Raw genomic sequence first — 27,267 nt, 5'->3', positions numbered from 1 at the left:
CTTACCCAGTGTAAGGCAGCAGCAGGCTAGGATGAGGAGGAGGGGGGTCTCAGAACTGCCAGCCATCCTGTCCAATGGACGCTCACGAGAGAGATGTGGCTCGCTGTTCACAAACCAGCTCCTTTTCAGAGAACTCTAATATTCAGTCATCTCAATGCTGGATTGTCCCTCAGCTCTGCCCCAGAGAGGAGACCTGGACATATACAGCATTGTCCACTTACCATCCTTAATTAATCATTCATCAGATCTACATAGACTTGGGAAACTTTCTGACTAGTGTTTACTGACGAGTGGCCTCCTCCCACGGACTGTTCTGATGTCCCCCTCCTCCTCCATTCATTAGCTGGGGGAGGAGGCAGAGAAAACTTCTACTTCCTTTTGCTTTCAGTCCCTCATTTCCATTGCTTCTCCTGCTGCTCTTCAGTTATGCCAAGTGCTTAGATGTTAAATCCACTGTATTTTGGTTGCACTTCTCCTTGCTAGGATGTTGCCAGTTCCCTGGAGATTTATGGTCTTCATGTAAATGAAGCCTACTAGTTGTGACCATGAAAAGTTATGTGTTTAATTAGCTTTTTGTATTCTGATTCATTGCTTATTGTCATTGAATCCATGCATTCTTTACATCAAAAGTCAGAAAATGTGCACAGACCAGCTGAGGAGCTTCTGCAGTCCAGGCCGGAAAATACTCTGTGAGCTAAACATTGATACATTGTATGAAATATTCACAACTTGCTGGAGATTAGGCTTCATGCACACGACCGTATATATTTTGTATTCCGAAAATTGAAGATCCGCAAAAATATGGATACCGTCCGGGCATTTGCACTTTTTGCAGACTCGTTGACTTCAGTGGCTCCGTGGTATAGGTCATGTTCTATCTTTTTGCAGAACAAACATACAGATGCAGAAAGCACCTTGATCATCTGTGTGCTATCCGCATGTGTATGTTCGTTCCGCAAAAATATAGAATATGTCCTCAAAATGAGAACCACTGAAGTCAATTGGTCAGCACACAGACTGCATGTGTGTTTTGCGGATTCGCAGTTTGAGGACTGCAAAATGGACACGGTTGTGGCCATAAGGGCTAAAGCTTAGATTAAGATTAAGGGGGTCATTTATTAAACAGAAAAAAACCTATATTAGGTGTCTTTCTGGCACAGATTGCAGTGCAAAGATGCAATCTGCAACTTTATCCCGCTAACGCCAGGTCTAAAAACGCGGGTATGGCGGGGAAGGGGACAGGCTGGTAGGCCCATGTCATTTACCGTTTTCTATGCCTATTTAAGGAGTAAAAAATAGTCTAAGTGTAAGACAGCAAGGAAGCTATCTTACATTTTATAAGCAGCGGTGGATCCACTGAAGTTATGTAGAGGCCCGACCCTGGCGGATTCACCTGCCAGCCAGGGCCTTATTAAGACCGGCGTCTAAAACACTGGTCTTAATAAATTTGCCACTAAGTTCATAAAACTGCTCACTCTGTAGGGATTGACATACCATTGGTGCAAGCTGTGTCCTTTAGCTAAGGGGAACCAATGTCAAAATAAAAAGGGTTCTCTTCATTTAAGATTACAGTTGGACTCTTCCACCAGTTGAAGGATTTAAAAGAACAATAAACCTATAATGATAATGTTGCCACCATTGTTTGTCAGTCTACAAGGTTTTCTGTTAGTTCCTGAAAGAGTCTTGTGCAGCGAACATGGAGATAATTTCCTTGTGATCCGTTCTTTTTTATTGCTGGGGAATGGCTGAAGGAATGGCCCTGTTTGTCCTACTGCAAGCAGGATAGAGGAGAAAGATTTCTGCTCCAGTCAGTTGTCCACCAGTATCAGGACCATGAGAAGGCGGAGGAGAGGGGGTACTATTTCTCCTAAGGGCTCAATCACACAGCCGTTACCTGGCCATGCCCATATTGTGGCTCACAATCACTTTAATGGGTGTTCCACCGCACTGGAAAAATAGAACATGTTTTTTTTGCGGTGCGGACAGATCACGGACCCATTCAAGTTGAATGGGTCTGGATCCATCTGCGGAATATATAGCAGACTGCAAAATGCCATTGACTGTAAAATCCATCAGTCAAGCCAACTGTCGGTTTGATCTCCAACGGCTCCTGTTATTTCAGGAATAATGCTGATCTAATCTCGATTATGATAAATCAAAGTTGGTCTACGTCATATTTATTGGGTCTAGATTAAGTAAGATCAGTTTTTCTAAGAAGAAAACAAACTACTATGATATCATCATGATTCAGAGCGGGACACTCTGACAATGATAATGATTAAAGAGGTTATTCGAGACTTCAAGGGGTTATCTAACCCCCGAATGCCCTCCCATAGGCCCGGGCCCCTCACACACAATGTACTTGCCTCGCTCCCTGGCACCCACGTTGCTTCTGAAGCTCGCATGGCCGCCGCTGCATCTCCATGTCCGTGGATGAAAACATCTGGCATCGGGGGGAGGTATGTCAGCCAATAGCAGGCGGGGACGAACCTATCTAGCTTCGCAGGTGATGCTATGGAGGCTCGTCCCCTCCTGCTATTGGCTGCCCCCCTCCCAACGCTGGATGTTTTCATCCGTGCACGGGTGATGAAACAGCAGCAGTTCAGGATTCAGAAGCGACACGGGTGCCGGTGAGAGAGGTAAGTACATTGTGTTTGAGGGGCCCGGGCATATGGGGTAGGAATTTGAGGGGTTGAATAACCCCTCTAATTATGAGCTATCCTCAGGGTAGGTCATCCATATAAGATAAGTGGGGTTTGACTCCTAGGACTCCTGCTGATCAGATGTTGGAAGGGGTGTGGCATTCAGGAAAACACAGCTGCCTCCTCCTCGGCCTGTGATGTTATGTCCTTTGGTCACATGCCCAGGTTCAAGTCAATGAGCTTTGGCTGGTGAAATAGGTAATTATATGTTCAGACAATCCCTTTTAAAGAAACAAATATTCTCATCAGACATTTATGGCAAATCCACAGTAGTTTCTATAAATGACTAAGATTCAGGACCTCACCAACCTCCCAAGCTGGTGGTCTTTGTCCCCTGTCTTCCTTGGTGCGACAGTCACAGGCCATCTCATCCAGGCAAAGAATGAATGAAGATGTCACCTTGCCCTCTCCATTCATTCTAGGACCCACATGTATCAGAAATCTTTACCATATTTTATGTAATGTCTATAATGGTAATAATCCTAATGATTACCTACTGCAAATTACCTCAATTTTCTAAATATCTCAGCAGTAAACTCCCGAGATCATCAGTAAGGTTGTATTTAGGGCTGATTCACACGAGCGTGCTTCTTCTGGGAAACACGGCCTGTATGTCGCCCGCATCTCCCATATCAACCGCGGCTCCCCTGACCAGAACTGACTGTAAGGCCTCATGCACACGACCATTGTTTTGGTTCGCATCTGAGCCACAGTATTTGCAGCTTGAATGCAGACCCTTTCCCTTCAATGGGGCTGCAAAATATGCGGATGTAGTGTCCCACTAGGTAGGGGTGGGCACTACACAAGGGTCAATTGGTGTGCGCGTTACTCCTATTCACAAGGAACAGAAATGTCATATTTAATTCTGCATTTAATGTATGTTTTAATGTGTTGTTATATGCAATGTACCCCTGTATGATGCAACAGCAGGCCTAGTTGGGTGTAGTTAGACATCCCAGACACTAGAGGGAGATAGGGAGCCCCTAGTATAAATGTCCAGGCCCAGACAGGGAGTGTTAGTGCAGAGTCAGGAGTCTGAGAAGACAGAGGTTAAAAAGCCTGCTCCTGACATGCAGCTGGATAGCCCTGGCTGCTAGTGATGTCCAGGAGGCTAGTGAGAAGCTCCAGCCTGCCTGAGAACAAGAGAGCCTTAGTTAGCTCTGAAGACACCCCAGTTGCAGGATCCAACCTCCTGGGAGAAAACCCACAGTTATCCACCTTACAAGAGAAGGCGATCCAGGGTAAGCTAAGTAACCCTGATGGGCAGAGGACATTAGAAAGTGTAGCAAGAATCTAATACCTGAGGAAGAAAGTAACCAAGGATTTAAGCCACCCTTTTAGGCATCCGGGCCTTGGGAGATAAAGCCAGAGCAGGAGTTCTAGAAAGGACACTGTACATTGATTCTGAGGAAAGGTACAACCTGCTGCTGAGTGCTTGTGAAGTTTACCCTCTGCGTATCTTGCATGAATATTGCCTGCCATTTTGTGAATAAGCCCCCTTGTGGAACTGTGTTTTGAAAGACTGTACTCCTACCTGCTGTACAAAGTTGGATTGTTCAGTAAAGTTACGTTTGGTTCACTATATACTTGTGTACCTCCATCATTCCAACCACCAACCGGCGTGCCACCGTCCAAAGGCACTGGCGTCACGAATACCACAGGGACCTTGCCCCAGGCACACAAAATACCTGTAACATCCAGGGCACCTCATCCACCATCAGGCCTGGTCCCTATATACAGAGCGTGCCCCAGAGGAACCGTGTCTACCTCTCCTTCACTGCCACGCGCCTGCCCAGGGTTCTTCAAATATAGTGAGTACCCTCGATTGCCCATAACCGTGACCTCACTTCGTCATCCCCTGCAGGTCTGGCGTGTTGCACGGACAGCAATCCTTGTGCTGTCCGCATCCGTTGCTCCATTCCGTGGTCCGCGAAAAAAATATAACCTGTCCTATTGTCCGTTTTGTGGACAAGAATAGGCAGTTATATCAATGGCTGTCTGTGCCATTACGCAAATTGCGGAACGCACACGGACGCCATACGTGTTTTGCGGATCCGCAACTTGCGGACCGCAAAACACACAATGGTCATGTGCATGAGGCCTATTGTAGTGATTCATGACACATTCCCTTTGTATCTGATCGTGGGTCTAATGTACTGTACTCACATTGTGTCAATACAGTACAATAGACCTGCATCACATATGAAATAACCTATCATAAATCCCTATGATGCAGTTAGTTCCTGTCAGGGAGACCGCAGTCAGTCCAGAAGATGCGGCTGACACACGGATATTGATTCTGAGCATGATCATGTGAATCAGCCCTAAATGTTGTTTCTGTAAATACGTACAGATAACCAAAAGGATATAGAAGAAACATGAACAAGCACAAATGACCATGAATGAGCTACAGGAGACCCCTTTTGATTTTTACAATATGACTTCACTATACTAGTGCTGTCTTTTAAAACAGTTTAGAAGCTGATTTTAACCAAATACTTTCCAAATATGCTTGTTATTTCAGAGGCAGATTTCTCCTGAAATCAGCTCCATATCAGTTCTGTATTTTTGAGCTTGAGAATTATGTTGTGTAAAGTTTTGTGCTGCACTGGAGCACAATGCTTTTGGACGTTTGCAGTATAAGCGTTTGTGAACATTTGCTACTATTGCTGCTATGCAAAGCCATCAACTCACTACTGTAGTGCACTTTGAAGGATCAACTTGCACTGTGATTTATGTTGTTGTTTGCACTAATAGCTTAATACAGTTTAATTGCACTTTAAATCATATATCCTGTTAATTTGCACTATTATTGCACTGTATTTGTACTGAATGTAGAAAGGGTTAATGCACAGCCAGTTCACACTAAAAACTTTGGGAATTTCCCAGTGGACTGAGAAGCTAGTAATTTTCCGCTGCTGTCATAAGGGACTATGCAGTGCTGATTTTGGAGGGAACAGCCAGACACAGTAGACTTTTAACCATCTGACTAAAAACTGCTTGGCCATTCCCATTGACTTGTATTGAGGCCCAATAGAAGTCTATGGAAGCCTTGAACAGCAACATTGATCCTGTTAGACTGCGATTCTCCAGCTTCACTCCTTCCACTAGAAGGTTCTAGATCAGTTTGAAACTGTATATAAGTGGAGCAGTCAGAGACCCTAGCTGTCTGCAGATAGGGACCAGTATAGTGTAGGAGAGACTCTGCCAGACTGCACAAGTGATCAGAAGATGATACTGAGATGGGGATACTCCGTCACAGACCCTGAGTCACAAGGGAGCCAACTGGAGGAAAGTGGCACAGACCTGGACAACCAGCCCTTTGGCTAAGGTAGCAGCCTTCTAAGGAAGAAAGGGACAGCTAGCTCAGGCCTTTCCTCAGCAAAAAACCTTCTGATACCAGGGGGAAAACTGGGGGAGCCAGTTCTGGGCATTGCCTGTACTGTTTTGCACTTGAGTTCCTCCAGTAAATAAGCACATTGACTTACTTCAAACTCTGATTCTCTGGACTTATTTACCATTGGGGTGCACCAAAACTTAACATCCCCTTGGAGAGCATCAATACATGGTGACACCTTGACAGTATCTGGGGGGCCCTCGTTGTGTTGGGGGTCACCTCAACGCTAGCCACTGCACCTGACCTTGCAATAAACCACTTATAACTATTTGGCAGCTTAAATAAATACTAATGTATAGAAGGTATCAGCATCCATTGGTATGTCCAGGGTAGTATTTCTTATTTGAAATAATAATGCTGTCATAGTGTGCAAATAATGGATTGCAATAAAACTGCAACAGGTTGATGGATAAATGAATAACATCATAGAGAATTGCCAGTTTGTAAACTCTTGTTTAATGTAGGTAAAAATCATTTGGGCCATGTTGATGTAATTAGCTTTATATGTGGTGTGACGCTGATATTCACTTTTTTGGAAGCTGTACTTTGGTTGATAACAAAAGCCACAAATTAAAGAGTAATAATGCTCTTTATTATAGTTAGTGTCCCATCCATATAGGTGATAAGTATGTGATTGGTGGGGGGCGGACTGCTGGAATCTTCACAGATCACAAGAATGGGGGCTCGGAGTCCCTGCAGTGAATGGATCTACTGTCATGGATGTGAACTGCTGCTTTCTGAAGAGAAGGTGAGTACAGCGCTCATCTATGTTAAGCAGGCCCATAGAGATGAATGGAGGAGCGGTGTGCCTTGCTGTTACCCATGCGTCCGGCCAGGCTCTGCACCAGATGGAAGACAGGGGGTATGAAACCTGGACTGTCTGCCCTAAAACAGGGCCTCTGGACTGTCTGCCGTCACACCATTCATTTGGAGAACTCAAGGCCACTTATTATTATCAGTGGGTGTCCGAGCAGTCAGACCCCCACAGATCAAATACTTATTCCCTATCCTGTTGATAAGAGAAGTTGTTATGGTGGGACAACCACTTTAAATGGCATCTGTCAGCAGATTTGTACCTATGAAACTGGCTAACCTGTTTCATGTCCACTTGTTGAGTCTATAGGAGCAACAGGGATGTTGCTGTTTGCTACTAGAGGCTCTGCTCTCTCTGCAACTGCTGCACCAACTGAGCTTTGATTGAAAGGACCAGGCAGTGTTAATATCATAATGCCTGGCCCTGCCAGTCAAAGTGGGGAGTGTTCAGCACTGCCTCTAGGAGTAAGGGCAATGCCCCCATTGCTCCTAGAAGCTCATTTTAAAACTTAATTTTTATCAGCAATATGGGCACATACTGTATGAACATGGGACACAGATATCTTGGTCAGCCAGTGTCATAGGTACAAATCTGCTGATAGATGCCCTTTAAGCTTGGAGTTGTAGCTCCTATACATGTATTAAACCCCAGACTACAGAATTCAAGGAGAAGGGGAGAAATAAACAGGTACAGGTGACAAATATTTTAAATAAATTTAGACCTGATACATAAACTTGACAAATGAAAATGTTCAGCAAAGCATGAAGAAAGCATCTTACATGTCAATCGACAATAGTTTTCTGCATCTTGAAGAAGACATGTCATAAATTACAACATCAAGAGAATAGGAGGTTGTTTCGTCCAAGAAATACATTTATTTAGGAGACGGCCCTCCTTGTAGCGTGCTACTTTGCAGAGCTAGGCTTGTCTTGGTTTTCATTGTCTGCTGCATGTATCTGAAGAACTTCTGCAGTACCAATGCGCTCTGAAAAAGAGTAAATGAGTGATAAGTGGAGTTCTTACCTCTGGACCAGCACTGATCACAAAAGTGACTGTGGTGCTCCACCATTTACATTTTTAGGACACAGTCTCTCTCATCAACACAATATGTTTGTTATTGCAGCTCAGTCACTTTATAGTGAATGAGGGTGAACTTTAAGACAAGGGTAGAAGGTAAGTCCAGTGCCAGGTCTGGAGATTTAAAAAAAAACTATCCTTTTTAGAAACATGATAAAATCAACTGTGATCCTCAACGTGCATGATCCAATGCATTTCCAACGCATAGTGATGCCATAGTGCCATGATTAGGGATGCTGTGTGCATCAGAAGGCTCATGCACTTTGAGGATTAAGATTACCTTCTACCCTTGGATCATGCACTTGTAAAGCTGCATTTACACAGGTTGAGGAGCAGCAGATTCTGCTTCCTTCCCAACAGTTGGCTGCTCCTTAAGTGGAGGTAAAATTGAAATTGATCACCTGCACAGTATGATGAGCGATAGCCACTGCTATTTTTATTTAATTTTGACAAGCTAGATGACCCTGTTAAGGCTTCATAACTCATGTGTTTTCAGAATACCATAAAACTAAACCATGAATTTTAGTGGTTTACCTGGCTTGTCTTCTTCAGGAATAGGCTCTGCTTTCGGTTTTTGATTTGATCTACTAAACATAAAAGAGAAGATAAGTTGCTTGCCACAAACATGACTTCATGTTGGATATAAACCAGTTTTTACACATGCAAACTTAGTTCATGGTAGTGTATTTGATGATCTTGTAGCTCTAACTTACCAATACACATACTGATTCTCTCTGTAGATTGTAGGAACCATTGGAGGTATGGGTGGGACTACCTTTCTTGGTGCCCAATGCACAGATTTCAAAAGAGAGCAATCAATGGCAGTGGGAGTGTATTCTAGCCATAGGTCAGGGAACATTGTTCCACAGGGAAATGTGTTACAGTGGTCACTTGTCAAACAGTGAAACTGTAACGGGGCGCCGAAGGCGCACTCGGTCTCCCATCTGCCGCAGACCTGCTGCTTAGCTTCGGGAGCGAGGATCTGTGTTCGGCCTTCGTTCCCAGGGCGGCTTTGCTAGCTGGGAGGCTCCCTGCTCCTAGGTCTGCCTTGAGCGCCAAGCTGATCACTCGGTGCTTGACTTGCCTGTCTGTCGGTCATGTGACGCTGGCCAAGTCACACGACCCTCAATCCCCACTATAAATACAGGCAACCTGCTGGCTTCAGGTTGCCTGTGATATTGGTCCCTTAGGCTGTGTATTATTATTGTTTTTTAGCTTACCTTTGGATTTGACCCTTGATCTGCTTCCTGACACCTCTTCTGCCTGCTCCCTGAACCTTGACGCTACCTCTCGGATTTTGACCTCGGCTTGCCTTTGGATTTTGTCTTTGCCTCTTCACTCGTACTGACGTGACCTCCTGGACTGACCCCGGCTAGTTGACCCGCCTTGCCCTTCCGTTTTTGGTGGTACCTTGATTGTTCCACCTTTCTGTCCGCTCGAGTGCTACCTCTCTTTGGCTGTCCGCTTCCCTGCTGTCTCTATTTCTCTGCTTGCACTTACTCAGGTCAGGGACTGTCGCCCAGTTGCGCCCCGTCACCTAGGGTGGGTGGTGCAAGTAGGCAGGGACAGGGGACAGGGTGGTAGCTCAGGGGGTGCACCTCCGCTCTATCTTTCTACCCGTGACGCTACCCCGTGACAGAAACCTACTACTGTGTCACATGCAGCGTTCCCACACCAGTTGGCTCTTCTCATTGCCATTGTTTCCATGGTACTTAACGAATTATCAATTACTTTGACACTTTATCCAATTGGCTCTACTAGGGAATTTTAAGCTGCAGTTTAAGCCATGCCCCTTTTTGATTAGCAACACATACTTCCCAATTAAGCTACAGCCTGTTATGAAGCTAACCACCAAAAAGTGCCTAAAACACATAATGAATGGGGTGCAAAGTGTGTGCGCCAGTTTTCTATTACACAAATTGAGCCATAATTTGAGCATATTGATCTTCGTAACCCTGCCTTTCTAGAATAAAATTTTAAATGAATCGTATATTGGTCACAGCACTATGTTGGCTGAGGCATGTACAGGGCATAGAAATCGTATTGAGTAAATGGTTGGTGGAATCATTGACAAAACATATACCTATTTGGATTTTTCCTCTGTAGGTACTCCTCCTTTGACAGCAGACCTGTGCTGTGCTGGGAGAACAGTCTTTCGCCCATGGATTCATGTTGGATATTGGCAGTAGCTGTCTGGATCATGTTCATGACGAGGTCCTTTTCTGGAAGACATTATCAGCTTAGAATCTTGACAGTCTACTGACTGAAGTCCTCGAACCTGTATGTAAGGTTCTTCCTGTGACATTAACTAAATATGATTATTTTTACTGGTAACTGATCAAAAGTTCTTGTTTAAACTCTGGACATCACACCATCTAGTGTAGAGAGGACAGCAGGGTGCTGCAGATAGATAAAGAATAGACTATTCTACAATATGAATAACCCAAAGGCCAAAAGAGTAGGAAACTTATTAGAAACTAATGGTCTTAAAAGTACGGTAATCCTAAAGCTGGCCAATGCACTTTTGATGGCTGTTGGCTGAACACTCATTTGACTGTCAGCTATTTTTTACGACCCCCTTGTACACATGCACATTTTACTCATAAAGGTCAGGCATGTTGAAATTAAACCATAAACATGAGATGGTCGGCAGGTTCCCACCGGAATCTATAGGTTCTGCCAACATTCATCAAATGTGTAAGTCCACCTTAAGGCAAAGTGGATTTACAAGGTTTAAAAGGTTGTATTTAAGGTTGTAGGTGCTCCAATAAATAATTGTGGAGTTCTTACTATTGAGAGCCCCCCCTATTACATAATTCACTGAAACTCCCGAACTCGAACCTGCCAAAAGGTAGGTTCACTCAACTCTAGTTATTTGCCACGCAGTGGCAAGAACAATGACACATATAGAAGTCAGTGGTCAGATATGCCAGTCAATATTCTGTCCCAGAATGCCACACTAAATCCTGGTATTCATTTTAGCTAATTAATTAGGGTCCTACTGCTAATACCACTACCATAATGTAGTCACAAGGCTATTTACCTTTGGGCACAAAAAGACCAGTTATATATTAACAGAAATAAAGCGGTATATTCTGCTGCTACTTGTAACGGCTCTCACCTCTCTGGCCAGCTGACAAAAGCCACTGCTGGATGGCAGACAGAGAATCAGTTTGCAAAATCTGGCAAAGCAACTCCAGTATCTATTAACAGAATAAAGAGATGTGTTACGATACCAGGTCAATGTGACCTATTTGTTATTTGACATACTGCAGACAGATCCACTTTCTATTGATAGGTCTTGGACAGATAAGCTCTATTTTGTGTGTAGAAAGTTCAGATGAACATGATGTTTCCCAAGAGTGACTCAAATATCTAGGCTGATGCAAAGACAATTTGGGAGCTGAACCCGGACTTATCTCCGTTTTCACCTAGGCAGCCCCTCTGACATGAGCATCGGAGAATTTCATGTTCCGATGCTTTCTTTTGCCCTGCGCTGAATTAATGTTCTGGAGATTCAGTGACGTACTGGGCTCTCCATGGATAAAGCTAGGAGAAGGCTTCAGTCTAGCAGTGAGACTAGTGACCTCACCAGCACTAATGGGCGGGTTTTAGTGCTACCCTAGCCTGTTTAATGGCTAGGGCAGCGCTAAAGCCCGCCCATCAGTGCCAATGATGTCATCGGGAATGCTGCTAGGCGGAAGCTTTCTAGCAGTGTAAAAAATATAAACAAACAGCCCTTGCACTGCGCGATACAGCACAGGGCAAAGGAAAGAATCTGAGCATGAAGTGCTCATATCAGAGGGCCTGCCTGGGTGAAAATGGGGATATGTCCAGAGTCAGCTCTGAACCCGGACAACCCCTTTATGGTATCCACCATCTGTACAGACTAGAACAATTCTGACATATCAAGGGAAGACATTTTTATCTCTGCACATTTTGTAGAACTTACAATAAGTTCTTTATCTTGGAAATTAGTGCTTGCATTCTTTCCTTTGGTGTTACTGGTTCGGCTGGCTTTTCGGGATGCCTGCCGTGTCAAAGCTCTTGCAGATGCAGGTATGATACGACCAGTTTCTGAAGAGTACTGTGTGGATCTTCGTGGCTCCTCCACCTAAGGAATAAATTATCATCTTAACCCCTTCCAAAACCAGTGATTTTATTTTTTTTTTTTTACTTCTTGACCCTGCCTAATTTTGCAAATCTTACATATCTGACTCTATTTGGAAATAACTTTGGAATGCTTTTACTCATCCAAGATTTTTTTTCTTTTTCGTGACACATTGCACTTCATAATAGTATATTTGAGTCAATATGTTTTACCTTTTTATTTGTAAAAAAAGTCCAACATTTAAATAAAATTTTCTATTAAAATTATTTTCTATTTTCTTTCTGCTTTTAAGACAGATTGTGATACTGTTAGAAGGATAATAATTTTGTAGAGAATTTCTAATACCAACTTTTTTTAAAGACCTAATTCAGTTCAGAAGTGACTTTGAAAGGCTTATATAATATAAACTACACTCCTCAAATTATATAAAAAAAAAGTATTTTAGAAACTTTGTTAACCCTTGTTAAAAGTGTAATTTATTTTTTTCATATTTTCCAGTTTAATCCATTTTTCCTGTAACACAGCAAAACAAACCTCAATATTTATTACCCTGACTTTGCAGTTTAGTCTACTTTCACACTCGCGTTTTGGCTTTCCATTTGTGAGATACGTTCAGGGCTCTCACAAGCGGTCTAAAACGGATCAGTTTGCATTCGAATGCATTCTGAATGGATAAGGATCCTGCTCAGAATGCAGCAGTTTGCATCAGTTCAGTCTCCATTCCGCTTTGGAGACGGACACCAAAATGCTGCTTTGCAGCGTTTTGGTGTCCGTCTGATGAAACTGAACCAAACGGATCCGTCCTGGCACATAATGTAAGTCAATGGGTATGGATCCGTTTTCACTGACACAATCTGGTACAATAGAAAATGGATCCATCCTCCATTGACTGTCAATGGTGTTCAAGACGGATCCGTCTTAGCTATGTTAAACATAATACAAATGGATCTGATGCAGATGGCTTGTATTATCTGAACGGATCTGTCCATGACGGATCCGCACAAAACGCGAGTGTGAAAGTAGCCTTAGAGAAACTTCCCCAAATGTGGTCATAGACTGTTGAGTCTATGATGCGAGCTCTTAAACAGGTGTTTCATAGAATTTAGAAAATGCTGGCTGTGAAACTACATTTTTTTTCTTTTTACATTTTTTCTTTTTTACAAGTGTAACGGGAGAAAAACATCTCCTAATTTGTTACTCATATTCTCCTTAAGATGGCAATACCCCATATACAGTGCTGCCCATAATTATTCATACCCTAGGCAAATTTTTACTTAAAGTTACTTTTATTCAACCAGCAAGTAATTTTTTGACAGGAAATGACATAGGTGTCTCCCAAAAGATAATAAGACGATGTACAAGAGGCATTATTGTGGGGGGAAAAAAATTTTCTTAGCTTTTATTTACATTTGAGCAAAAAGTGTCCAGTCCAAAATTATTCACACCTTTCTCAATAATCAATAGAAAAACCTTTATTGGCTATTACAGCAATCAAACGGTTCCTATAATTGCAGACCTGCAGGAAGGCTTTTGCATGTCTCCACAGGTATTTTTGGCCACTTATCTTTAGCAATGAGCTCCAAATCTTTCAGGTTGGAGGGTCTTCTTGCCATTACCCTGATCTTTAGCTCCCTCCACAAATTCTTAATTGGATTCAAGTCTGGACTCTGGCTGGGCCACTCCAAAACATTAATGTTGTTGTAGGGGCATAGCTAAAGGCTCATGGGCACTGGTGCAAGAGTTCAGCTTGGGCCCCCCTTCCCTCAAACCTTCGTGCTGCATGAGGCAAAAATTTAAACTGCACCCCTCCTCCTCCATACCAAATTCTTAACCTAACCCCTTCTGTCCAGCCAGAGGTGTAACTTGCATACATTTTTTATAATACCGGTGTATTTTTATGTGGCACAAGGGTCTTTGGGCCCCTCAGGCTCCTGGTCCCGGTAGCGACTGCTACCTCTGCACCCCCTATAGCTATGCCCCTGTGTTGTTGTCTGCTAACCATTTCTTCACCACTTTTGCTGTGTGTTTTTGGTCATTGTCATGCTGAAATGTCCACTGGTGCCCAAGGCCAAGTTCCTCTGCAGACTGCCTGATGTTGTCATTGAGAATCCTCATGTATTGCTCTTTTTTCATGGTGCCGTTTACTGTGATTAGTTTCCCTGGTCCATTGGCTGAAAAACACCCCCAAAGCATTAGGTTCCCACCGCCATGTTTAACAGTGGGGATGGTGTTCTTTGGGTTAAAGGCTTCTCCTTTTTTACGCCAAATGAAGGAAACATCATTGTGACTAAACAATTCAATTTTTGTTTCATCTGACCATAACACAGAAGACCAGAAGTCTTCTTCTTTGTCCAGATGAGCTTTTGTAAAGGCCAAGAGAGCTTTTGTGTGCCTGATCTGCATCCGTGGAATCCAGCAGTGTCTGTTGGATTGTCTGCCTTGAGACATTGCCACCAGCAGAGCCCAGATTCAACAGGATGGCTTTGGTGGTGATCCTTGGATTCTTTTTCACCTCTCTAACTATCCTCCTGGCCAGCACAGGTGTCAGTTTTGGCTTCCGACCACGTCCTCTGAGATTTTCCACAGTGCGGAACATCTTATATTTTTTGCTCAAATGTAAATAAAAGCTGCAAAAATTGTTTTTCCCACAATAATGCCTCTTGTACATCGTCTTATTATCTTTTGGGAGACACCTATGTAATTTCCTGTCAAAAAATGATTTACTGGTTGAATAAATAACTTTAAGTCAAAATTTGCCTGGGGTATGAATAATTATGGGCAGCACTGTATACAAACTGATGTACGAGCACTCCACAGGGCTCAGAAGGGAAAGAGCACCATCTGGCTTTTGGTACCCTTACAGTGGTAACCCTTACAAAATGATTCCATTTTGGAAGCTACACCCCTCATGAAAATTTTCAAGGAATGCAGTGAGCATTTTGACCCCACAAGTTTGTTCCAGACATTTATGTGCATTGGATGGCGAAAAAGCGAATATAAGCTGAGCAGATTATAACATATTGTAAAAAGGTAGTAAAATTACAGGGTGCATAAAGGATAAAATGAATAAACCATGGATGAGTGGTATGCTTTGAGGCAATCCTTATGCAGAGGCCAGTTTTTTCAGGGCAGGGTTAGCAGTGATAAATGGTATCCTTTCATATCCCACTTTTGGAACAAACTCTGCATTTTTGAGTCCTTCCCTGCCTTGCTGTTTGGGGGACTTCACCAGAGAAATGTTGCTGTGGTACAACACGAGCATCATCACATCTAGAAGAACAGGGGTCCTTCCTTTCCTATTTTTTAAAAATTAGCTGCTAATCAGTTGCATAGGGATCACCATAGCAACCATAGCAGTGGTTATGGGGCCCTACGCCACTGGGGGCCCGTCCGGGCCGCCTTCTGTTGACTTAAAATTTTTTATTTACATTTACACACACACACACACACACACACACTGCACACAGGCAGCCAGGCCCGAGCTGCGGACCGCCCACCCACTACACTAGTGTAGTGGGCGGGGCGCAGGCGGTCCGCGGCTCGGGCTTGGCTGGGGAGAAGGAGTCAGGACAGGACTGGAGCAGGGTGCACGCAGGGCCGGGCTGACACAGAGGTTGGGGAGGCTCCAGCCAGGCCACTGAGTAAGAAGGATCAGATCATATTCTAACCCCCAGGCATTCCCATGGTGACGGGGACGCTTGCCTGGGGGTTAGAATATACCATCGGATCTGAGTTTTCACGCTCTCAGTGAGAGCGTGAAAACTCAAATCCGATGGTATATTCTAACCCCCAGGCATTCCCATGGTGACACTAGGCGGCGCAGGCGCGTGACGTCAGTGAGTGAGCGCCGCCCGCACTGCCTGCTGTTACCATAACCGGAGCTAAGACAGAGTAAGGTATCCAATCCAAGTAAAGAGATCAGCATTTAGCAATGTCAATGATTAAAGTTCAAGTTACTGATTAGTTTATAAATGTGCTCCTGTGAGCGTCGGGGAGGGGGATCTGTGGATGGCACTATTTAGGGGAGGGGGTTCTGTGGATGGCGCTATTTAAGGGAGGGGATCTGTGGATGGCACTATTTACGGAAGGGAGATCTGTGGATGGCACTGTTTAGGGGAGAGGGATCTGTGGATGGCACTATTTAGGGGAGGGGGATCTGTGGATGGCACTGTTTAGGGTAGGGGGATCTGTGGATGGCACTGGGGGGGCCCCATCAAATTATTTTTGCTATGGGGCCCATGCATTTCTAGCTACGCCCCTGCTGCTAATCCTCAGTTAGGGATTACTCCTCAGTTTTTGCCTTGGGGGACCCTCAAGAAGGTGCCCCATCACTGGATGAGGAAGAGGAGTAGAGGAATGTGCCATTGTCCTTCTCCCTAATTGGTCGTATCAATATCTGAGGCAATGGTGGCATATGCCTCCTCAGCTGAATACACTCTTTGGGATGATTAGGCCATTTTTATTTTTATTGGGGTATGTGTAAGTGTATAATAGTAAAGTATATTCATTTTATTCACAGGGGTGTGTAGGCAGTGCTTTTATATGTGAATACATTTAGGAAAAAGGAATTTTTAAAGAATATGGCGTTCTTACACTTAAAAATGACAAAAAAAAACACTGAAAACTGAGCACGGATATGATCAGTAAAATGTACAGCTCTACTGGACATTTACTGGTTGAAAAGCTGTAATATAAAACTTTACTACTGTGTAAAAAAAAATCTGAACACTAGCTAAAAATAAACTTCACTGCCATAAACTGAGCACAGGTGCTGCTCAGTGACATGCGCACTTATTGGCGCTTGGGGTCACAGCTCGCACACCAAAAAATAGGCGCAGGACTATTTAAAAAAAAGACATAAAAAAGCATCCTGCTCTGACTGCTTATTAATGTGTAGCCCTTTTCTGTACTTTCCTAACAGCTCATAAACATGCATTATAGCTAAACTCATATCAATAGGAATTTAGCGTAAAATACTGTTTATGAGCTGTTAGGAGTTCATAGATAAAGAGACATGCAGAGACCCTTCTAGTCTGCAAATCCACTGAAATTGAAAGCTGTAGCAGAAAAACTGTTGACAATTTTTAGTGAAGACCAAATTAAAAAACTATTAAGCCCAAAATGGGTAGAATGCAATTAAATAAAAACGCGTCTCCACGGCTTTTTACATGTATTGTTAAAATCAACAATGAGTAGACTTTGTTACTGTGTCTATTGATGACATTCAATCTATAATACTATTCCGCCAGGTCAGATTGCCAAACTAAATTCATCTATTCATTTTAGCTAACAGAACAGGGTGCTACCGCTGAGAAATATCGTAATGTGCGGGAATGTTTTACCTTTGGACACAAAAAAGACTAGTTTTAATGTACGCCAACAATCAAGGAGTCTGTGACTTTACATACAAGTAATAGAGATAACATAGCATCTAGTGAGGTAAATTTTACTGTTGCAGGAGTCCATTGTCCCTCTGCTTAAATAGCTGACTATTATATTCACGTGCACATATTATGGGGGACATTTTTCATTCCTGTGTGTTGGTCTTCTTACATCAAAATTTGTAACTTTTCCAAAAAGTGGACAGAACAGGGTGTAGAATGGGTGGTGTGGAGCCAGGTGTATTTGGAACATTTATTATAATTTACGGCAGGGAACTGGCATAGAGTACAACTAGAGATGAGCAAATTTGTAAAAAATTCGAACCAGTTTGCCGAATTTTTGGGAAAAATTTACTTCGATCTGAATTTATTTGCGGCGAATCACATTAAAAAAAACAGCTATTTCCGGGCAGCAGAGAGCCTTTATAGGGATGCAGAACACTGTGCCTTGCAGTAACACTCATAGGGAGTCTGCTGGGGTAGCGAAACAATACTGTCAGTATGACAAGCACATGACAGGTGTCACTCTTAGAATCACTGCACACTTCACTTATTTGGGCAGTCACGGGGCCAAAACTGACCAAATAACTCAAGTATCAACTCAGCCTTACAGGTAGATGTTATCGTCAAGAAGAAGCACAATCCTTTTACACCCTTGTCAGCTGGTTCCACATAAATGTCTACAGAACCTGTTCTATTAAATGCTTATACAAGTAGAGCCCCCCTGACAGAGTGGAGTAGGTGTCAGCAGTAAGTTTGTGTGTGACGTCACTGATTATTTTGCCCTTTCTCTGATCCGTCAGAACAATAACCTCTCAAAAAACGGATCCTGTCTGTTGAGCATTTGCCTTTACTCGGTCAGCATTTGCTCAGCATTGCTAATGCAAAAAAAAAGAGTGGATTTAAAAACAGAGGACATGTGAACCTGAATATTTGCATGTCTTCTGTGTTTAGTACCCACTCCTGCTATTGTCTACCAAATCATAAGCCAATTCTGATGGGACCATACAGGCTTTAAAGGTGCTACATAGACAGGATGATCCGTTGTACGTCTCATTTCTCCTTCCTTCTGACAGATCAGAAGTGACAAATAAATTATGATGTCAGCCAGGCTGAAAGGCAAACTAGTGGACCATTCATGAAGAGAGGAGGGTGGGAACAGCATGAGAAGTCCAGAGTGGATCTATGACCTAGTGTTGAGGTGGAAGCAGCATGATGAGGCCACTGAGTGGCACAATGACTGAGTCTGTAGGTGCAGCAGCAGCATTAGGAGAAGGCCACAGAGCGGCACAATGACTGAGTTTGGAGGTGAAGACAGCATGAGGAGAGCCACAGAGTGGCACAATGACAGAGTATGGAGGTGGCAGCAGCATGAGTAGTATCAATATAGAGACTCAAGCACTCCAGTAGATATAGTGATGTCAAGATATGTATTTATTTATTTATTTTGTTTTCTCTGCAGGCAACTCAAAGTGACAATGTGACGTTCCGGTCTATTACGACCTTTTTCAAACACTATGACAAACAATAGTCATAATTTATATATGCACAAGGTATAGTGACTGTGCATATATCAATTATAATGTAATTGCTATTGTTTTTGTCATAGTGTTTGAAAAAGGTCATAATAGACCACCAAAATACATCCCAAATGGTTTTACCACATACAGGTGAAAATTGAAAAATTTGAATATTGTGCAAAGTTCATTTATTTCAGTAATGCAACTTAAAAGGTGAAACTAACATATGAGATAGACTCATTACATGCAAAGCGAGATATTTCAAGCCTGTATTTGCTATAATTTGCTATAATTTCAAGCCTGTATTTGCTATATAGCTTATGAAACCCGAAAGTCACAATTCTGAGGTACTCTTTGCTCAGGGGATATGGATTAATTAGCTGACTAGAGTGTGACACTTTGAGCCTAGAATATTGAACCTTTTCACAAAATTCAAATTTTAAGCTGCATTAATGCAATTTCTTTTAATTTGCATTACTGAAATAAATGGACTTTTGCACAATATTCAAATCTTTCGAAGTTTCACCTGTATAACTTCGACCGAAATACGCCAATAAAGATTTTACCACATAACGGAGCACGGAGATGGAGGTTTTTTGAAGTTTGAAGGATTACTTTGAAAGTGTGTAGAAGCCACATGGGGCCTCCACGCTGCAGATTTATCATGGAGATTTTACCGCATATAACTGCAGCGCTGACTGCTGAATAAATTTTAGTTTTTCGACCGAAATACTTAAATAAAGATTTTACCGCATATAACCGCAACACTGAACACAATTTTTTAGACTGAAATACGTCACTAAATGTTTTACCACATATAACTGCAAAAGTGAATGCTGAATATATTTCATTTTTGTACTGAAATAATAATAATAATAATTGCAGAAGTGAAATACGTATATATTTTTATTTTTGTACTGAAATAGGCCACTAAAGGCTTTTAGCGGTGCAGTGAAGTGCGTATACAGTATTTTTTTCCTTTTTGTACTGAAATAGGACACTGAACACTTTCACCAAATATAACTGCAGAAGTTAAATGTGTATGTATTTTTCCTTTTTGGACTGAAATAGGCCCCTAAATGCTTTTAAGACATATAACCGCCACCAACGTGAACTGAGAATGTATTTTTCTTTTTGTACTGAAATACAAAATAACACATATAACCGCCGCACTGACTGACTGCTACAGCCGCTACTTCAGGGAATCCCTGCACCACTACTTCCCGGGCAGGTAGTCTGCTGCAAAGCAGGTACTCTACCCAGGGCACGTTTGGCTCTAGACCTCCCACTGCTGCCACCCTGCTGACTCCCAGCCATGCTTTCAACACATATAACCGCCGATGTGAACTGAGAATATATTTTTCTTTTTGTACTGAAATAGGCCAGTAAACGCTTTCAGCAGAAATAAATGCACCAGTGAAGTATGTATATATTTTTCTTTCTATAATGAAATAGGCCACTGAATGCTTTTGCCACAAATAAGTGCACCAATGACGTGCGTATATATATTTTTTCTTTCTGTACGCTTTATAACACATATAACTGCCGATGTGAACTGAGAATATTTTTCTTGTTTGAAAAAATATAAGCCACTAAAGGCTTTTCAACATAGCATTTGCACCCCAAGAACAAATTGCTGGAATGACAGAGCTTTATAATGGCTTTTTGGATCCCCAAATAATCTTTCCCTGCACTTGTCAATCGCTTTTCTAGCACTGTCCCAAGCACCTTCTGATGTCTCTCCCTGCACTAGAATGCTGTGAAATGATTCCTTCCTATCCTTTCCGTGCACTAATAGTTTTTTTTCCACTATGAGGTTTTTCCAATTGCTTTACCTAGTGCCTTCTCACGTCTGTCCCTGCACTCAGACGCTTTAAAATGTCTGACTCTAAGATGGCCGCCGTATTTAGAAGGCTGTGACATCACAGGGCTGGCTGGCTGCTGATTGGCTGCATGCATGGCATTGTGGGTTAGAGTTCCTTGCCCCATGTCCTCACACGTGTAGCCGCCAATGTAGCTTGCCAATTTAGAACAAAATTGTGATTCGTTACTACGAAGTGCAAGGAAATTCGCATTTGTTGCAAATTTGCTCATCTCTTTTTTTAATTTTTTATTTAATACTTTTTTTTTATTTTTCAGAAAAATAGAAATCTACAATATTCCAATTCAATATCAAAAGCAGTACAATACGACATGTTCTCATCTTGTATTAAATCTCCCTCTTGTTTTATACCCTCCCACCTCTCCCTCCAACCCCCTTTTCTTCCGCGGAGCTACAGTCATCGCACCTAGTGTTATCATTTCCAATTACCCATATCCGCAGCCAGGCTGCTTTTTTTCCCACTGTTTGGGCAAGACTGTGTTCGTACAGCTTTACCCTGTTCATACACTCTATCCATTCCTGGAAATTGGGATATTTAGTGGAGCCCCAATGTTTAACTATTATTATTTTGGCCAAGGCAATGCCCCGAAGCCAAAGTAGTTGCTCAGTTTTATTTTTATCAGTCTCTGGGAAAATACCCAGAATCGCATAATCGATGCGTATTTCACATTTCATGGGGGAGCTATTCTGCAGTTTCCGAAATATTTTAATCCTAGTAATCTTTTATGCCCCGGGCATTCCCACAGCAAGTGTTTGTACTCTCCTCTGTCTTTGTTACATTTATAGCAGTTCTGTTCTCTGTCTTTATAAATAGTATGCAATAGTCCTGGTGTGTAATAGAGACTGGTGTATAATTTTCAAAAGAATCCACGTATGGGCAGGGGAGACCGTGGACCTTTTTAATATTTTTATAAACAATATTCCACGGGATGGGTTCCACATTCTGCAGATCTTTTTCCCATTTAGCCTCAGCTCTAAATGTGATCGATTTTGTGTATTCATATTTTAACTTTGCATAAATGTGCGATATAGAGGAAGTGTTTAGTGTCATGTCGTGACAGAAATCTAGAAAGGTGTTCCGTGCGATATTTAAATAGTTCTTATTTTCCGTGTAGTGTATGGCGTGTCAGTAGCTGTTCATATCGGAATTTATCAATGAATCCTAGTGTGGTGTCAGGGAGGATTTCGTTTAGAGGCTTGATCTGTCCTTTATCAAAAACCTGTGCAATTAAATGTATCCCCTGTTTTTCCCAATATTCAACATCACCCAGTTGCATAACTTGTGGTAAGTGCGTTCCCCCAGCGGGGTTATACTGAACCGCTTGGGATACTCCAGCCATACGTCTAACTTGTTGCCAAATGTACCCAAGCATTCTACTAAACAGGTTTGTTATTGTTTTCTTCTCAATGGGACCCTTTTTGAGGATGAAGAAAAGATCCTACCAAGGTCCACAGTGCTCCCCAAAAGTAAGCCGTATACATTTATTCTTTCGATTCCTCGCGCACCAGCTCAACGGTGCAGCCACATAATATCCTTTTAGAAAAGGGACAGAGATTCCACCCTCTTCTTTATACAGGTATTGTATTTTGATTCTAACTCGTTTGCGCCCCCATATTAATTTATTGAAAAGGGTCTCCAGTTTATTAAAAAAACATATCTTCTACCGTTATTGGGCGTGCATTTAGTACATATAATAGCATTGGCAATAATGTCATTTTTATAAGGGCTATACGGTTGATTTGTGACAGGGGGAGTTTTTTAAGGAATTTTTTCCTTAACTTTAACTATTATTGGGAGTATATTCAGTTTCTTATAATATTCCAGTTTGGTCCCAATATGGATGCCCAGATATAGTAGAGATTCTGATGGGGTCAGCGTACTAACCCGAAAATTAAAACCCGGTGGAACAGGGCGTCTCAATGGGAGAAACTTCGATTATTCCCAGTTTATCTCATATCCAGATAAACATTCAATTTCATCCACACTTTCCATAACCCTGGGCAAGTTCCTATACCCTCCCCCCCCAAAAAGTAGAGTATCGTCCGCATAAAGACTTATTTTGTCGACTTCTCCCTCACATCCAAAGCCCTGTTGCTCATCTCTAATTATAACTGAATGCTACACCAGCCGTCTTGCTGGTGTAGAGTTCACTTCTGGTGCACGGACCGGCACAGATGTGCCACAAGTATTAGGAGACGAGCACCTCTTAACAATTGTGGCACAGGGATAGATTAATAAATGTCCCCCTATGTATTTTCAAGTTTGCAGAGACACCAGCTGCATGTGGGTGATGGTTCAGCTCAGCTTGCAGCACTTGGGGCTCTAGCTGCAGTCTTGGTTGGGAATGGGACTACTGACAATGAATCGAAAGTTTATATATTTGCGTACAAGAGTTTTGGCTCATGCACATGACCGTTGGATGTTTTGCGGTCTGCAAATTGAGGATCCGCAAAACACGGATACCGGCCGTGTGCATTCCCCATTTTGCAGAACAGAGTGGCCGGCCCCTAATAGACCGGTCCGTATACGAAACCATTCATTTCAATAGGTCCGCAAAAAAAAGGGAATGTACTCCGTATGCATTCCGTTTCCGTATCTCCGTTCCGTGCAAAGATAGAACATGTCCTATATTTGGCCGCAAATCACGTTCCGTGGCTCCATTAAAGTCAGTGGGTCAGCAAAAAAACTGTCTTCCGTATCTGTTCCGTTTTTTGCAGAACCATCAATTGAAAATGTTATGCCGAGCCCAATTTGTTCTATGTAATTACTGTATATGCCATAAGGAAAAACAGAACGGAAAAACAAAAACACAACGGAAACAAAAAACTGAACAACGGATCCGTGAAAAACGGACCGCAAAACACTGAAATAGCCATACGGTAGTGTGAAAGAGGCCTAAGTAGGTGAGTGCTAGTCCCTTATCTTGTGAACAATAGAATGTATTTTGTGTGCCAGAGCAAGCAATCAGATGCCTTGGTTGAGTGTGGGCTGCATGCCAGGCCCTAAATACTAAACTGAGTAAATTTCCATAAATACATCACAAGACCGCTGTAGCAATTGTGGCTACAGCAGTCAAATGCCACATACACGACCATCGCAGACTGGAAACACAAACCGCAGCTGCAATGCTGGACATGGTGGGAGATTAAGTGGTAAGTATGTGCACAACAGAACTTGCTGTCCAATCCTTGACTCTTTAATTTGTCACAGCTGTGCACAAACATCTTGTGAAAGTTGCACATACAGGACACGCTGCACAATTAGGCCTCTTTCACACGGCCGTTGCGGAAACATGTGCTGGTGCGTTGCAGGAACATCCGTGATTTTTCCGCGCGAGTGCAAAACATTGCAATGCGTTTTGCACTTGCGTGAGAAAAATCGTGCATGTTTGGTACCCAAACCCGAACTTCTTCACAGAAGTTAGGGCTTGGGATCGGTGTTCTGTAGATTGTATTATTTTCCCTTATAACATGTTTATAAGGGAAAATAATAGCATTCTGAATACAGAATGCATAGTACAATAGTGCTGGAGGGGTTAAAAAAATAAAAATAAATTGAACTCACCTTTGTCCACTTGATCGCGTAGCCCGGCATCTCTTCTGTCTCCTTTGGACATGTGGTGAGCATTCATTGCAGGAACAGGACCTGTGGAGACGTCACTCCGGTCATCACATGATCCATCACCATGGTAAAAGATCATGTGATGGAACATGTGATGACCGGAGTGACGTCACCACAGGTCCTGTTCAGCAAAGAAGACAGACGAGATGCCGGGCAGCGCGATCAAGTGGACTAAGGTGAGTTAAATTTTTAATTTTATTTTTTTAACCCCTCCAGGTCTATTTTACTATGCATTCTATATTCAGAATGCTACTATTTTCCCTTATAACCATGTTATAAGGGAAAATAATAATTATCGGGTCTCCATCCCGATCGTCTCCTAGCAAACGTGTGTGAAAATCGCACCGCATCCACACTTTCTTGCGGATGCTTGCGATTTTCACGCAACCTCATTCATTTCTATGGGGCCTGCGTTATGTGAAAAACCCACAAAATAGAGCATGCTGCGATTTTCACGCAACGCACAAGTGATGCGTGAAAATCACCGCTCATGTGAACAGCCCCATAGAAATGAATGGGTCGGTATTCAGTGCAGGTGCAATGCATTTACCTCACCTATCGCATCCGTCCGGAATACTCGCCCGTGTGAAAGGGGCCTTAGGGCTGGGAAACTATTTGAATTGAGTTTAATAATTTGCAGCAGGGTTTTGATTTCATCAGAATCATGAATATTAGCCCCACTAATATCACAGGAGCACAGCACTGACTGATATCTGGGGCGCTGGATAGGTCATCAATATCATGAAACCAGACAACCCCTTTAAGAGCAAAAGTTAATTACATTGAAGCATATGTGTTACCTGTTTTTCCGGTTCTTTGTTTGTTGTACAGACTTTTGATGCAAGTTCTCTCAGCTCTTCACGCCAGCCTTCAGACATGGGTCCTGCTTCTCAGAAGATGAAAAGAGTGGTCAAGTTTCCTATTGTGTACTCTTGAACATCATGTGGACTGAACATTGTTAAGAAGTGACTTTTATTACAGAACAATTTACTAGACACAAAAATGCAGAAACAATGAGGCATTCTCCACCTAATTCTGTTGTTGACTTGTAATTTTGTCTTATACTTCCTTCTGAGTTGGTCAGCCTTTTTTGTAGCATTTTGGGGTGTTTTTGCCAAAATAGTGTTTTAAGACCTGCCATTTTTTAATTTATTTTTGTATGCCTTGCATTTTTTGACAGTATGTGCTCCCATTAATGTCACTTCCTTTGTAGAGCACTATGGAAAAAAATACATTTGTACCATAAAAAAATCCATAAAACACAATGTGTGTTTTTTCAATAAGGGCAAAAAAGTAAAGGTGTTTATGGGCCAAAAACTTGCTTTTTTAATTAAAAAAAAATGCCATTGACTGAAAAAAACGCACCTCAAGGATCAAAAAACGCCTCCTCAAAAGGCTGTGTTTCATATTTCCCATAGACTTGGTGTCATTTAACTCTGGGGATATCCTGCAACTATTCCAATGCAAATGTGCCCTAACCTGAATGGGTTGTGCTACAGCATAGGTACAAACCTGTTAGGCTGGTTTCACACGGGCGTTGTGGGAAAATGTGCGGGTGCATTGTGGGAACACGCACGATTTTTCAGCGCGAGTGCAAAACATTGTAATGAGTTTTGCACTCGCGTGAGAAAAATCGCGCATGTTTGGTACCCAAACCCGAACTTCTTCACAGAAGTTCAGGCTTGGGATCGGTGTTCTGTAGATTGTATTATTTTCCCTTATAACGTGGTGACGTCACTCCGGTCATCACATGATCATCACATGGTCTTTTACCATGGTGATGGATCATGTGATGGACCATGTGATGACTGGAGTGACGTCACCACAGGTCCTGTTACTGCACACAGCTAAGGCTACTTTCACACCTGCGTTCAGGTGTCCGCTCGTGAGCTCCGTTTGAAGGGGCTCACAAGCGGCCCTGAACGCAGCCGTCTGGCCCTAATGCATTCTCAGTGGAGGCGGATCAACTGAGAATGCATCCGTCTGCCAGCGCTCAGCCTCCGCTCCGCTCAGTGAGCGGACACCTGAACGCTGCAAGCAGCGTTCGGGTGTCCGCCTGGCCGTGCGGAGGAGAGCGGATCCGTTCCGACTTATAATGGAAGTCAATGGGGACGGATCCGCTTGAAGATGACACAATATGGCTCAGGCTACTTTCACACTTAGAAAATTTTTCTAAGTTATAATGCAGACGGATCCGTTCTGAACGGAGCCACCGTCTGCATTAATATGAGCGGATCCGTTCAGAACGGATCCGCTCGAACGCTAGTGTGAAAGTAGCCTAAGATGAAGACAGAAGGAGATGCCGGCTGCGAGATCAAGTGGATTAAGGTGAGTTAAAATATTTTTTATTTTTTTTAACCCCTCCAGCGCTATTTTACTATGCATCGTGTATTCAGAATGCTGTTATTTTCCCTTATAACCATGTTATAAGGGAAAATAATAATGATCAGGTCTCCATCTCGATCGTCTCCTAGCAACTGTGCGTGAAAATCGCACCACATCCGCACTTGCTTGCGATTTTCACGCAACCCCATTCATTTCTATTGGGCCTGCGTTACGTGAAAAACACAGAATATAGAGCATGCTGCGATTTTCATGCAAAGCACAATTGATGCATGAAAATCACCGCTCATGTGCACAGCCCCATAGAAATGAATGGGTCGGGATTCAGTGCGGGTGCAATGCGTTCACCTCACGCATCGCATCCGCGCGAAATACTCGCCCGTGTGAAAGGGGCCTTAAAGCCTGGATTTTAAAGGAA

General features: G+C 42.8%; 2 protein-coding genes across 4 annotated transcripts in view; both read right to left on the bottom strand.

Moving 5' to 3' along the window:
- The window catches only part of LOC122945269 (microsomal triglyceride transfer protein-like), a 95,348-nt gene extending 95,047 nt beyond the window's left edge, over positions 1 to 301 (bottom strand). The window contains exon 1 of the mRNA XM_044304291.1: positions 6 to 301. Within this exon, the coding sequence (XP_044160226.1) occupies positions 6 to 66 (61 nt within the window). The 5' untranslated portion in view covers positions 67 to 301. The remainder of the gene's footprint in view (positions 1 to 5) is intronic.
- Positions 302 to 6,555: 6,254 nt separating this feature from the next.
- Positions 6,556 to 27,267, bottom strand: part of LOC122945696 (protein TBATA-like) — a 66,684-nt gene continuing 45,972 nt past the window's right edge. For 2 of the 3 annotated variants that reach the window (XM_044304845.1, XM_044304846.1), the window contains exons 6-11: positions 25,307 to 25,392; positions 11,943 to 12,104; positions 11,112 to 11,193; positions 10,074 to 10,212; positions 8,525 to 8,577; positions 6,556 to 7,898 (exon numbers count right to left, since the gene is read on the bottom strand). In XM_044304845.1, coding sequence (XP_044160780.1) covers positions 7,819 to 7,898; positions 8,525 to 8,577; positions 10,074 to 10,212; positions 11,112 to 11,193; positions 11,943 to 12,104; positions 25,307 to 25,392 — 602 coding nt within the window. In that variant the 3' untranslated portion in view covers positions 6,556 to 7,818. The remainder of the gene's footprint in view (positions 7,899 to 8,524; positions 8,578 to 10,073; positions 10,213 to 11,111; positions 11,194 to 11,942; positions 12,105 to 25,306; positions 25,393 to 27,267) is intronic. The other variant, XM_044304847.1, reaches the window with a different exon arrangement.

The sequence above is a fragment of the Bufo gargarizans genome, chromosome 8 (genome assembly GCF_014858855.1).
Source record: "Bufo gargarizans isolate SCDJY-AF-19 chromosome 8, ASM1485885v1, whole genome shotgun sequence".
NCBI lineage: Eukaryota > Metazoa > Chordata > Amphibia > Anura > Bufonidae > Bufo > Bufo gargarizans.
The sequence above is the reverse complement of the archived record's forward strand: the minus strand, read 5'-3'. Positions and strand labels throughout refer to the sequence as shown.